We start from the raw sequence: 14,906 nt of genomic DNA, 5'->3' as shown, positions 1-14,906 counted from the left end.
TCCATCCATCCGTCCGTCCATCCATCCACGCATCCATCCATCCATCCATCCGTCCATCCATCCATCTGTCCTTCCATCCGTCTATCCATCCGTCCGTCCATCCATCCATCCATCCATCCATCCAAAGAGGCCAAAAAGTTCAATCTTTGTTTCACTGAATCAATGAATGTTGTTTCTTATGGTCTGAGAGTCATTCAGGTCCATTTTGCCAACGCCTTGGTCAAGGAGTTCCTTGGTCAAGAGAACCCAATGGTGACTCTGACAGAGCTCCAGGGTTGCTTTGCACATGACCCTGACCGAGGCCCTTCTACCCCAGCTGCTCAGATATTTAGTTGACACTCTCTCTCTTTCTCCTTTAAGGTGAAACTACCATAGAAAATGACTTCTTATTGTAATTTCTAATAGCAATATCACATGTGTGTTTTGTCTTGTTTTAAAGAAAACATTTTTACACATTCTACATTTGTTTACCTTTGCTAGTGTGACATCGTGATGCAGCACTAATAAGGCCTTTAAAACCAAGCCTGTGATACTGAGCATTATTGACTTGTTACTCTTCTCTGGTCAGTCTTCATTTGCTGTGGTCTGCCTTACTTGTGGCTTGATGCACTTTTGTGCTAATGGCTGTGTGCTGATATTGCAGTATTGACGTTGTCAGGCACTAAACGTACTTCCCATGTAAGGTACATATATATGTATGTATGGTGTATGCTTGTGTGCAGAGCTGGTTATGTTTATAATGTAAAAACAAAGAATACACACAAAACCCGAGGCAGATGATGGGCTGAAAACAAGAGTGCTAAAATCAACAGGATACCAGTATGCTCATAGTAATACAATACACAATAAACTGTCTCATAATAGCATTTTTAATTGTTTATATAATTTCAGGTGTTGTATTCAGTGTTGCCACCTCCATTCGCAGGGATTTAATTCATTATTCAAACAGTCAAGGTTGCCTTAGACAGCTGTGATGTCAGGCAGAGTCAAAGGTAAATGGTTTGCTGCGTGGAGCCAGAACACGTTGTTTTAGGGTCTTGTGTGTTTACTAAGGTCAGAATGTATTTGATAGTAGATTTGTTATTTCTCCCCAGTCACTGTCTGCAGTAGTGATTATAATATAATCATTGTGTGCATAGATGTTTCCTCATAAAGCGAGTGACCTCTCTAAACATTAGTAACCACAGCAGCAGATAGCCTGGTTAATTAATGACTGTATGACTCTGGGCTTTGTTCAGGCTTCACGGAAATGATGCCTCTCCTCAAACACAGCGTCTCTCCATCTGAGCGAGAGTTACTTCAGTCAAATGACCAAATGTATTGGATGCTTACAGACTTTAAATGTCATCTCCTCCCACAGCACGGACTACATGCACCTCCAAAAGTGTACATTCAGAATTTATAAGCCCCCTTCTTTGAAGGTGTTACAGTGCTGTCAGTACTTGAAATTATGTTACTCACTGAGCATATTTTTAACTAATTTAATACAATAAAAAAATCAGTCAAACAAGCAAACATCCAAGAACAAATCATGTCTTTCTTTATCAATGTCTAATGATCAGATGGTCGCTGGGATTGGGATTGTTGGGATATCTGAGGCTCTGTAAGTGTGCTTGGGACCAGTGCCACAAAGATCACTGACTCTTCTGTTGGTACACTTTGCAAAGGCACTTTCTAAAACTAATCAGAAGCCTACTGCACTTGATGTCCGGGAGTGGAGCTACGAAACTTATTATGTTGACAACGAGAAACAGCCCGCAAATCATGCAGCAGCTACACATCCCAAATGGAACCAAGCTGTGTTTACCACCACACGTGACTGAGGTAAACTAGTCAGTCAGCCATCGTTTAACATCAGAACACATTAAAAATGTTTCCCGATGTGAATGTCTGCATGCTGTCAGTTAGAAGTCAGCTGCAGAGTGCTGCTCTTTACATCATGCACAGACATAACTACTGTGATGTCGCCCACTGTCTGGTTGATTCTCTAGTTTGACGCCTATGTGGGGGTTTTGTCTACTGCAAAGTTTTGTTTGTTTGTTGTTTGTTATTTGTTTTTGTAAGAGCCAGAACTGATCATCTTTGATTGATAAGAGTGGCTTGCCAAGTTCAGCTAAGGCTAAATGTCTGAATTTGTGTTGGCCATTTTCCCACGGGAGTCTAAAGATGTTGACTTGCTTTGGTTTTTGATTATCAGGAGTTAATGTCAGTATATACTCACAAAATATAAATAATATTTTGAACGATAACTAAAATTTGATATGTTAATTATGAGAAATGGATCAAACCCTGTGAGCAAGTTCAGCAAACAACTTTGTTTTTCATTTTTTAAGCCTTTTTTTAACCTGGAATTGACGATCTTGAGATTAACGATATCTTTTGTAAGACTGTCTTGGGCTGACATAGGCAGCATCAACCTTCACCTTCCCCAGGTTTAAGCCCAGGAATAACCTGCTGTGAGATAGCAGTGCTAACAACTGTGCACTGTGTGTTTTACTGTCGTCATGTCAGATACCAGGCACAGTTTTCAGTTACCTGTAGTTTCTATTCTGTCCCTCTGACATGTCAGTGTTACTGCCTGTGGTGCTTCCACTCCTCCGCCACCCCAGTGCCCAACTACAGACCTAAAGAGGATGTTTACTCCTGACTCCTTGGCTTCTATGTTTATATTTAAGGGAGTGTTAAGGTCAAACTGTATTGCTCTAATAAGTCAATCATTTCAAATCTGAATGATCTAACTCAAAATTTACATACTGAACATATGTTTTTAATATCAAAAATGTTTTCAAACTGTTAATGTCACTGTGACTTAATACATTTTTTTCGGAAGCTATTTTTCACAAAAACCAAAAGGTTTTGATTAATATACATTAGGAACCCCACTAACTAACCCACGCAGAACTCGCATGGACACAGGCAGAAGATACAAAGGAAGGGCCCACCCAGATGGCGGCGTTGAAACCGGGACCTTCCTGCTATGAGGCAGTGAGTGGGGTTAAGTTCACTCCAAACTGCCCATTAGTGTGAATGTGAACTGTTGTCTGTGTCTCCCTGTGATGGACTGCTGATCAGCTGGGATGGGCTCCAGCACCTCTCAGCCTGAGTTGGATCAGCAGAGGATAAAGGGTAGATGGATGGACGCTGTCAGAAATGTACAAATTAGAATTACATGAATCTGCCATGATTTCCACAGGTGATTCTGTTGCTATTCCTTATTCATAATTTATCGTTATGATGAATAATTATTGATGAATTTGTTATGGTTATATTGTAAGTGCTGAGTAAACAATTCTTCTTATCTGGAACTGACCTGGTTTGATGTGTAAGAGCCTTGTGTAGATACATTAGTGTTACTGTCAAACACATCACAAGTGGTAAAGAGATCTAATTGCTAATGGCTTAGCAGCTAGAGAAAGCCCACAAATCTCCAAAGACGAGGCACTTCCAGAGGAGAAGGCCTTTTACATAACCGCAAAAAAGCTTATTAGAGGTTGTAGAGGTTCAGAGGAACATTGTCTACTGTGTTGCCTTGTAAGCTGAAGACTTCGTTCATGGCTCACAGCACGAGTGCAATTTGTCAAAAATTTCTCAAGGGCTTTTTTGAACAGACCAACATACTAGTTCTCTTTTAAAAACATAAATTATTTCCATTGTCACACAATACCTGAATTATTTCAGGAAAAAAATTACCAGGGTCAAAATTATTAGCCCCCTGAAAACCTGCCATAACACAAACCAGTAATGTGCTTTAACTTTGCTGAGCTCAAAGCTTGTCAAATCAAAGTGTATTATGATAGGGAACAGGGTTATGTTTCAGTTTACACACAGTATAAAAACTTCATGAAGGGTTGGAGCAGTCACTTCAGAAAGCATCATGCCAATAACTGATGTGAGATCTGTCCCAGAAAGACCCCAGAACAACTGCCAAGACACGAGTAAATGACTAGAGCTGAGTTTCAAAGAAGACAGTCACTAGAAACCTTTACAGAAACATTCACCCGCAAGCCTAAAGCAGGTGCATGAAAAATGTTGGTAACAGATCCTTAAGTCCTGTAAGTTGCAAGGTGAGAATCAGACTTCTTGGCTGTGCACATGCCACAGACGCTTGATTGGATCAGGATCTACCACAACGATTATTGTTGTAGGTGGTGTGTGTTCATTCTGCTTCTGCGGTCTTCAGCTAGCCATGACTACTGCTGGCTCACCACTTTTCCTTCCTTGTGTCCTGTTGTCTAACAGTCACAGTTTGCTCTTTGTCAAACTTCTCAAATCCTTATCCTTTCCCATTTTTCCTCTTTCCTGCACATCAACTTTTAAGGACAAAAAGTTCACTTCCTCCCTGAGAGATACCGCCCGCTATCTGGTGATGAAGAGATAACCATAATAGACTCCAATTTGTGCATGTAAATGGAGAGTCCTCTTCACACACTGAGGTTAATTATGGAGTTCCACAGGGTTCAGTGCTAGGACCAATTCTGTTTACATTATACATGCTTCCCTTAGGCAGCATCATTAGAAGACATAGCATACATTTTCACTGCTATGCAGATGACACCCAGCTCTATCTGTCCATGAAGCCAGATAACACACACCAATGAGTTAAACTGCAGGAATGTCTTAAAGACATAAAGACCTGGATGGCCGCTAACTTTCTGCTTCTTAATTCAGATCAAACTGAGGTTATTGTACTCGGCCCTGAAAATCTTAGAAATATGGTATCTAAGCAGATTCTTACTCTGGATGGCATTACCTTGGCCTCCAGTAACACTGTGAGGAACCTTGGAGTCATTTTTGACCAGGACATGTCCTTCAATGCACATATTAAACAAATATGTAAGACTGCTTTCTTCCATTTGTGCAACATCTCTAAAGTTAGAAATATCCTGTCTCAGAGTGATGCTGAAAAACTAGTTCATGCATTTATTACTTCCAGGCTGGACTACTGTAATTCATTATTATCAGGAAGTCCTAAAAACTCCCTGAAAAGCCTTCAGCTAATCCAAAATGCTGCAGCAAGAGTCCTGACAGGGACTAGAAAGAGAGAGCAGATTTCTCCTGTATTGGCTTCCCTTCATTGGCTTCCTGTTAAATCCAGAATTCAAAATCCTGCTCCTCACATACAAGGTCTTAAATAATCAGGCCCCATCTTATCTTAATGACCTTGTAGTACCATATCACCCTATTAGAGCACTTCGCTCTCGCACTGCAGGCTTACTTGTTGTTCCTAGAGTATTTAAAAGTAGAATGGGAGGCAGAGCCTTCAGTTTTCAGGCCCCTCTTCTGTGGAACCAGCTTCCAGTTTGGATTCAGGAGACAGACACTATCTCTACTTTTAAGATCAGGCTTCAAACTTTCCTTTTTGCTAAAGCATATAGTTAGGGCTGGACCAGGTGACCCTGAATCCTCCCTGAGTTACTGCTGGGGATTCCTGTGATGCATTGAGTGTTTCTTCTTCAATTAACTTTTTTACTCACTATGTATTTATATTGCTCTCAGCATTTAATTATTAGTTGTTATTAGGCCAGCAGCTATTGATTATTTTAGTAATTGATTCATCTATTTTCCATCATGAATTGAGTAATCAGACAAGAAACACTTTTGTCTTATTCAGGAGCAATAATAAATATTAAAAGAGGAAAAACACAGGTGTTTCAAAATGAACTGCTCATTGGTTTCCATTTGAGAAATTTCAGTGTTTTTTGCTTCGTCCATTTCATTTGTCAAAAACAAAAAAAACCTTTTGCATTTACTTACCATATTAAATGTTATTTTTTAAAGAAAACATTTTCTTAAATGCAAAAATATATAAATACTCTCAAGTAGAGTCAAAGTCAAATAAAATCAGATAAATATGTAATAAAAATGGATCTTTACTCTGAGTGTTTGTGTTTAAGTGTGAATGAGTCTGAAGTTTGTCCTGTGCTTTGATGCAACGTGTCTGTGCTGTTAAAAACAAGATGTTATCATGTACATTTTTACTGGCTTGTGAAAAAACCTTTTATATTCATATTTTTAAATGTTACTGTAATTTAATAGAGACAGTATTTTATATGATTTTACTTTCAATGTGAAAATGTTATGAAAACCTTGAAATAAGCATGGTCTAGTACATCTCGTGCCCCCTGTAGACTCCATGTAAAACAGGCCAGCTGACGTCAGCCTTCATCAAGCTGTATAATTAAAACATGCATCAGACTAAGCTAACAGTTCATCTGCATGTTTGAAAACAACTTGTTGTTGGTTGCTGCACATGTGTAAAACACACAGTGGTGGATGGAGCAGCTACAAAGTTTCTTTTCTTCACGTCAGAGTTTGTTGATCAGGAGCTTTGTTGTTTTCTAACTGTCACATTTTTCCTACTACACAAACGTTACCAAAAGCCAGTCCTATAATTAACAGTTTAATTACAGCTTTAAAATGTCTGTTGTTTCAGGTTATGGGGAGATCTATCCCGTCACCCTGCCTGGTAAGGTGGCTTGTGTCTTCTATGCCATGGTGGGCATCCCTCTTATGCTTCTGGTCATCCTCGATGTTGGAGACTTCCTTGCTATGGTGATGTCTAGAGCCTACATCCATGCTCACACCCTTTCCAAAAACCTCTTCTCCCGTACCTGGTCCCCATGGAAGACTGAGGAGAGAGACTCGAGGCGCCAGGTCCTGGAGGATGGTACTTTTGTCTTCAGCCATGACGTTGTGATCCGCGAGCCCCTCGACATCCGACAGGTGCTCCGCAGCCAGGCAGATGTACGGCACAAGTCCATCCAGCTTCAAAACAACAAAGAGATTTTTGAAAAGATTCTTGCCAGAGAGAATTTACTGAGAAAGGGTCCACTGCTCAGGACGCTGTCCTGCCCAGAACTTGACCGTCTGCCACCACCACCCAAAGGATATGCCTTGTGGGATTTCACAGGATTAGGAGATGAAATGGAAACACTGAATGTCCCCTTTGTGCTCATTCTTTTCATCGTCTTTGCCTACATTTGCTTTGGGGGCTTGATTCTGCCAATCTGGGAAACTGATTTTAAAGACTTTGATCCCTATTACTTTTGCTTCATCACCCTCACTACCATTGGTTTTGGTGATATTATACCCAAGCACCCCAAGTTCTTCATGCTTACCTCGCTGTTCATCATTGTCGGCATGGCTATCATGTCCATGGCTTTTAAATTGAGCCAAACACGAATTGTAAGCTGTTACCGCCAATGTGTCAAGTTCATCAGCAGAGGAAATGTGGAAACCTTTAAGAATAGCAAAAAGGATTAGGTCACCGAGAGAGTCTCTGCCTCACTCTTGGTTTTGAAACAGGCCCATATCAGGAGCCAGTAGGAGTTGCATGCCTTTTTTCTTACAAGCATGAGTAAAGGAAAAAGTTGCATGTGCCCTTCACGATTGCGCGCTGAAGGAAGTTTACATTTTCACAGCTGTAATAATGATGCTAAACGTTTGTTTCTACATGGAGACAGTGAATCACAAGGAGTTTTCCATGTCGTTGTGGTTGCCTTATACATCAGTTAGCTACACATAAGTTATTAATGTGATTGGGATTTAAGGAATTGGACTGGAGACTGGCTAAGCCACTCCATGACCTTAATCTGCTTCTTTTTTAGCCATACCTTTGTTGCCTTAGTGGTATGTTTCGGGTCATTGTCATGCTGGAAGACCCACCCATCTTCAGTGTTCTGGCTGAGGGAAAAGAGATGCATGTCAAACCTATAAAAAGAAGAATCACAACAACAGTTGTCACCTTCTCACCTGCCTTATACAGGTCTGCAGTCTTGTCCGGATGTCTTTTGATAACCATTGGCGAGGCTGTAGGTGCTCAAATATTTCACTCAGTAACATGCAAATCAATTTATTTATTTAACTTTTATGCAATGTGTTTGTTTTTCTGGATTTTTGGTTGATAGTCTTCTCTCTCTATTAAAATGAAACTACCATACAAATGATAAACTGTTGATGTCTTTGTAAGTGAGCAAACTTACCGCTGTGCTTCAGGAACAGGTTAGTTTATTTGTACCCATGGTCTGCAGCAGTGTGTCATCCATCCTCACATTCTCAATAAAGACGTGACAACAGATAAACTAAATACTGAAGAAATAAACAAATGAAACAGAATTCACGTAGCATCATGGTATGGTGTAGTATTTATGTAGTGTTTTTCTCATTTTGAGCACTTAAAGCACTTTATTGTCTCATTCACTCACTTTTTTCTAAGTCTCAGCATGTTTAACCGAATGTTCACACAGTTTTAAAAAGTTATATATATTTGTTTAGGATGGTCTGTCAAGCATTTCTTCATTAGAACTGAAGTCATACATTCATGCAGTAACGTGTTTTGTCCAGCAGGTGCCACCGAGAGAACACGTCAAGCCTAAAGCACTAAACCAGTTTTAGCACTGCTAGCTGGGTTACTAGTGAAGGTTTTAACAGCACATCTCTACCTACCACTATGCTTACAATAAAGAAGTATAGACAACATTGTTCTAACATGACCAAATCTGCAGTATTAACTTTAAACATAGACTGTTATAATATTTAAGCCTGATGCAGCTTAGCTGTAGCAGGTTTAAATATCCCACAGTACTGAGCAGCTGTTTTATCTTTGCTTCATGACTTTGTTTGAAGCAGCAATCCTTGTTGACCTCAAATAAACTCTACACATGATAAGTGTTGGGCTCACGGTACTGACGAACATTTAGCTGAATTTGGCTGAAATCTGGCTACAACCAATGAGTGCAATCACCACAGCAAGAGGACACAAAATGACACAATACTAGGATCATACACTTTATTGTACTGTCTTAGAATAGAATAGAATAGAATAGACTAGAATAGAATAGCCCTTTATTGTCATTGTACATGTGCAATGAAACTGTGCATGCATGGAATAAAATATAAACAGACAGCAGGAACAAATATCAAACAGGAGAAATAAACACAATCAAAATACAAAACAAGAGAAATGCATAGAAAAATAAAAGAGACACATGTTAGAGAACATGTTGCAAAGCGCTTAGTGTGGCTGCTCATGAGCAATACAGAAAACTTTGTAAACATTTGAATCTCTTTGCAGTGGTAAGGTGGAGCGGTCATGTGGTCTGGTGCCAGTTTTCTAGGTTAATCTGTAGGTGTGAGTATGAAGGTGCATTGTTGTCTGCCTCTGTGCTAGCCCTGTGATTGATTACAGCTGGGACCAACTCCAGAAAATGGGTGGACTGGTTTCAGTTCCACTGAGCTCAGTTTGTTCTATAGCTCCAGTTTTCCCAGGTGCTATATTTTGTAGCACCCTATGATATTAGAAATGAGACAGAACCCCAATCATCAGATAATCCCATCTGAGCAAGAACTCGGACGGTGGTGATGAAGTCTGTCTTTCAACATGAAGAGAGCAAAGGAGGGACACAGAAAATAAAAGAGAAGAAAGAAGCAGAAAGAGGTTGTGAACCACAAACAGGAGAAAACACAAACTACAGGAGGGTATAGACAAAGTGTGCTGCAGAGACATACACAGGCATAGTTGGAAAAAAAATAAGTGAATGTTGTGAACATGCTCAGTGCATCACAGGAAGTCCTCCAACAGCCTGAACATTAAGCAGCATCAATAAAGATGCAATGTTACATTTGACGAGCTGTAAAATGAGTCAAGAATGTTCATGATGTGTGAATATTACACTTCAATAAACTGTGCCTGCTAGAAACACTGACAATATGGACTTGTTCACGATCTGTGCTTGTATCAATGATGCTAAAGTTAGTGCTGTGTTCAATAAAAGCATTTTCCACATGATTGAATTTGTTAACAAACTCTGTTTTGTCCACTTAGGCATGTTTTACATGTTTAATGTATTATTACATGTTTTGCTCATTAGTTACAACATAAACTAAGAAGCAGCTGGCAGTGGAGAGGGAGGTTACACAAAGTTAGTTAGTGTCAGGCTGTATATCACCTCAGGGCTGGATTGTTCTTCATGTATGGCTGTACATCAGGAGCAGGTCACCTACTAATCAGCAGGTTTGTGTTTCCATGTCCTCGGGCAAGATGCTAACCAATTATAAATGTGAGTGAACAGTAGCTACGAAAAAACGTGCTTGCATGAATTAAGGTGTCTGCTTACATCGCCACCCACAACTAGTCACAGAAACGGGCTGCCTGTCAGATAGCAGGGTCTTATCTTAGTACATGAAGCAGCACCTTGACATTAGGATGTTGTAAAATGGTGCCATATAAACTGCACTGAAAGCAAACCTGTGACACCATTAATGTTCCGGCTGTTGTAACCATTACACTGCTGTGCTGTTACACATTACACATGTGTAACAGCACAGCAGTGTTGTAGTTACTCAGCTCAGGAGCTCGAACAGTAGTCAGTATATCTGATGAGTGACCTGAAGCCCAGCTGTAGGTTTTGTCCCGTTTGCGTCCTTGTGTCTATTGTTTAAAGTGTTTTATCAGGTATCTACACATAAAGGGGTATGACGTCAACAGCGGGTCCAGTCAGTAGAAAGACCTCATCATCTCCTCCCATCTCTCGCCTCTCCAGCTCGTCCTTACACATCTGAGGTAAGATTTCAGCGCTCACTTTCTCTTTTACTAACTTATCATCAGTTTTAAAAAGCTGATATTTATTTGTAAGTTACTGACCCATCATTGCCGCTCGTCTCTTTCCAGGAGTACTTACCTTTTCGATTGCATTGCGCTTTTCGGGACTTGCGCCATGGGGGGATTAGACGCACTCCGGCAGTTTAATTTGCTCAAATGGCTCAGAGAGGAGAGACAATCGAGGAAACTGATTCTCTTCATTGTTTTTGTCGCTCTGCTTCTGGACAACATGCTGCTGACGGTGGTCGGTAGGTGCTTTTCTCACCTTCTCTGTAAAGTTTCTTGCTCCGCGCTCTCTCTTTGTGCAACAGGTAGTCAGGTTTGCCTGTCAGACGTCTCAAAGAGGCGCTTCTTGTGCACTTCATTTTAATATCTACCAAAATCTGCCTCATCCAATTAAATGACGGCGTTTGAACGGTAGAGCTATGTAGACGCTGCTAGCACATGTTTAACTTCACAGTTTGGTTTGAGATGTACTGACGTCCGACTGCTCTCCATTAGAAAAACATACAGAAAGATCGGATTTAATGTCAGCTTTGAGCTACCTGCCAAAGCAGTTCTTACTGTAGGAGGAAACACATCTCTGACTGTGCTTCTTATGTACGACCTGCTCTTTCGAAAAGAACAGATTTAGATTCCCTTCAGGTCTGTTTTACAAACAAATAAAACATCTATGAAATTATCTATTTATAATTACTTTCTTTGTAACATGGCAGAATGTTACTGATAGTTTGGCTGCATTAAATGTTAATTATAACATATTCATCACACATCTCTGTGTGATGACCTACAGTTTTCCATAAGTGCAGGAAAAAAATGGATAAAAGCCTCTATGAGCACATTTTCACGTTTTATGAATTTAATAGCAAAGCTCGATTTTTGGTCTGTCATTTTAATTTAATTTAATCGTTATTTAACCAGGAAGTCCCAACAAGATACAACAGGTCAGAGTCAAAACGATTTAAATACGAGGTCCAGTTTATGAAGAACAGTCACGAAAGCAAAATACATACAGATAAGAAATAAATAAACATATTTACGAATATGTGTAAAAACAATAAATGCGTGTAAATGGACACACCCAGTTTACTCCAAGCCAAAGTATATTTTTAACAGGATGAGGAAGATGAACACTGAGAAAAATTAACAATGCAACAATAAGGCTGATGCTTGGTGGAGCCAATAAACCAGAGACTGATAATCAGAATGTGCAGCGTCAGAGCTACGACCCACAGTAAGATATAGAGGGACAAAGCAGAGCCCGCAGGAGAGAGGAGACACAAAGTTAATGACATTTAAGAGCGGCATAAATGCACGGTGAGTGAAAGAGAGGAGAGCAGAAAGAAGGTGACACCAGGCCAGCTTGTGCACAGCATGCAGGATGTAGTTGATCCTCATTAATTCATGTGTAAATATTTAGTGCTCTGAGTATGACAGCTGTTTGTTTGTATGGTTTTTAATGGCTAATTTGCATCTGCCAATCTGTTCAAACATAGACTGTATACAAAAGATGGATGTGGTTAGCTTGCACCACTGTGAATGCACGAGCTGGCTGGCAGCTTCTCAATCACACAGTAATAGTATAATCTGCTTTATCATTCTTTTTTATTTTAATGGGGACCATAGTTTACACATCAGGAAACTGTTACTCAGATCAAATCATTTGACCGTCTTCTCTATCCAGTGTCTCTTTGCAACCACAGGATTTTCCCCTTGTTAGAAAGCAGGATTATTGCTTTGTTTTGTTTGTAAATGTAAAAATGGTTACATGTATTCATATTTGGAGCGTTTTTCCAAATGTAAAACAATAAACTCTCGAGGGTGTCAGCCGAAGCACTGAGAGTTTGAGGTTTGTACAGTTCCTACAGAAATCACTCTTAACTTTCTTCTCTGTTGTCATACGTTGCAATGAAGTCTGGATTAGCATTAGTCAGCCTTTCATGTCAGATTTCAGTATATTGGTTCTCTCTCTCCTCTTTATACCCACCAGTTCCCATCATTCCCAGCTACCTGTACACTCTGGATGAGTCGACAGACGTGCTTAAGAACAACACGGCACCGAAGCAGGATTCTCCAGCATCCTTCCAAAGCATTGTGTCCTTATACGATAACACTGTTAGGTTGTCTGGGTTCAACACCACAGCTAGGACTACTGACCTGCTCCCTCTGACCCCTACTGGTACACAGCTCCCACCAAACTCAACCGACTGCCCCCGGTCCACCAACAAGCTGATTAATGAAAATGTCAAAGTAGGAATGCTGTTTGCTTCCAAGGCCACCGTGCAACTGATTACCAACCCGTTTGTAGGGCCAATCACAAACAGGTAGGTCTTTGTAATTACTCTGTGTTTCTTTGTCAATGTATACGGTAGTCATTCAGCTGATCACCTTAGATTTAGGAGGCATTACGCGTCTTGTCACTTTTGTAGAAGCATGCCAAATATTCATTCAAAAAATACTCAAAGTTCTTGCATCTCTTGCACAGTTAAATTAGATCCTACATGTTTGTCATCTTAAAGTACAATCTATGTGTATTCTGTCAGGTCAATGGTTTTTTCTATCTTTCATTTAAATGACAAACAATACTCAGGGAAACAGCATGACGATGGATTTCTGGGAGAACGCAATGTTTTAAATGCATGTGTATCAGAATCACATAAGCTGACTGAGGTAATACTGTGAAGATTCAAGAAAAGATCCAAAGCAACGAAAAGAGTAACAGAGTAGAGATTCTATAACATGTTGCAAAAACATTTTTAAAAAAGACAGAAAATAACCAAAGGAAACGTCTTGATGCATTCTCAATCATCCAGGTAAGTAAATCTCCAAAAGTTGATTCTGTTCATCTGGACGTAGCGTTTTGTGGGAGAAACGTTTCGTCGTCATCCAAGTGACTTCTTCAGTCTCAGCTGACTGCAGGTTTCAATCTTATAAACAGCACATTTGCATAATGACTGAAACCAGCCCAGTGAAAGGAAATGATTAGTGAAGACAGTCTGACAGGATGACAGTAGGACTGGCTTCCTGTCAGACTGTAGAGGCTTCCTGCTTGCCTGAGGCAACATTTTGGTTCAAATTTGTGTCAAGAGAGGACAATGTAGAATTCCACTTATGGTCTTATCTAAGACGAGAGAAGGAGCAGACTCCCATTTTAAGTTCTTGGTAGGAAAACATGGTGAACGCGTGAGGTCGACGTGTCTTTGATGGTGCCGTGTCAGCTACAGCCGTCCGACTGAACTAAATAGAGCAGAATTCCTGATTATACGTTTCTGCACGTGTGTGTCTGATTGTTCATACATGGGTAGCTCCACAGTGAATCAGTCACTTCACTTGAACACTTGAATATTCAAAGGCCTACATTAAAAACCCGCTTTTTAAAATATTTTTTAGATTCTTGAAGAATTAAAATAAATTCTTTTAAAATGACCTTTTTTATATTGTGGGAGAAAGATATTAATGTAAAGTGCAGTCAGTGCCATGGTTGAGGATTTCCAGCTTCCACTGTTGCAGATGTTATACATGATGAAGGAACCAAACTCTAGTATTAAGCTTATGTCTTAGAACATAAGTGTCAGAAGCAAAGATTATCTAACATTATCACTGCATTATTGCTGCTTGGTGAAACATGAGGTGACTGTGCCTAAAACTCAAACTCAGCTTACACCTGTTAGTACAACAGTCTGCTGTACTAACTGGCGTTTTACTAGCTCCCTTGAGTTCAGATTTCAGATAAGATAAATCCGTTCGTGTAGACTCTACAGAGTGAAGTCCTAGTTTTACTTTATTTTACAGTCCAGCCTTGTCCTGGTTTTCAGCCTTCAACCAGATTTCTGTTGCATGGTTACAGAGTAACTGATGGAGTTAGATTAGCTGTTGTCACTATTTCATTAAAATTAGACAAGGTTTCATAAATGTCCATGGCTCAACCATCCATCGGCTGTCGACGTGAGAGTCCACCGTGGGGTGTGACTAAACTGAACCTGAATAAAACACATGACCTGAGACATGTAAGATGTTATCATGTTGGTGAAAACCACATTTGAACGGTCCTGAATGATTTGAAATCCTGCTGATGGTGAGAGAACATTTTCCAAACGGTGAATTAGACGTTGAGGGAAAAGCGTAACTCCACCTGAAAGGCAACATTTAGTGTCTCATACAGACACCCACATATGCTGTAATTGAAGCAAAGAATATGGTCCTATTACGGCTTCTTAGTCACCTTCTCTGCTGATGGAGGACAATACAAGGCCAGTCAAGCATGTCAGGTATCTAAGCTATGATTTTGTTTTGATGTGGATGGCAG

At 40.1% G+C, this 14,906-nt stretch overlaps 2 protein-coding genes across 2 annotated transcripts in view; both read left to right on the top strand.

The window, feature by feature from the left end:
- The window catches only part of kcnk18 (potassium channel, subfamily K, member 18), a 12,917-nt gene extending 5,078 nt beyond the window's left edge, over positions 1–7,839 (top strand). Inside the window, exon 3 of the mRNA XM_063491131.1 lies at positions 6,434–7,839. Within this exon, the coding sequence (XP_063347201.1) occupies positions 6,434–7,263 (830 nt within the window). The 3' untranslated portion in view covers positions 7,264–7,839. The remainder of the gene's footprint in view (positions 1–6,433) is intronic.
- Positions 7,840–10,348: 2,509 nt separating this feature from the next.
- Positions 10,349–14,906, top strand: part of slc18a2 (solute carrier family 18 member 2) — a 28,042-nt gene continuing 23,484 nt past the window's right edge. Inside the window, exons 1-3 of the mRNA XM_063491855.1 lie at positions 10,349–10,561; positions 10,670–10,848; positions 12,591–12,924. Coding sequence (XP_063347925.1) covers positions 10,716–10,848; positions 12,591–12,924 — 467 coding nt within the window. The 5' untranslated portion in view covers positions 10,349–10,561; positions 10,670–10,715. The remainder of the gene's footprint in view (positions 10,562–10,669; positions 10,849–12,590; positions 12,925–14,906) is intronic.

The sequence above is a fragment of the Pelmatolapia mariae genome, linkage group LG13 (assembly GCF_036321145.2).
Source record: "Pelmatolapia mariae isolate MD_Pm_ZW linkage group LG13, Pm_UMD_F_2, whole genome shotgun sequence".
NCBI lineage: Eukaryota > Metazoa > Chordata > Actinopteri > Cichliformes > Cichlidae > Pelmatolapia > Pelmatolapia mariae.
The sequence above is the reverse complement of the archived record's forward strand: the minus strand, read 5'-3'. Positions and strand labels throughout refer to the sequence as shown.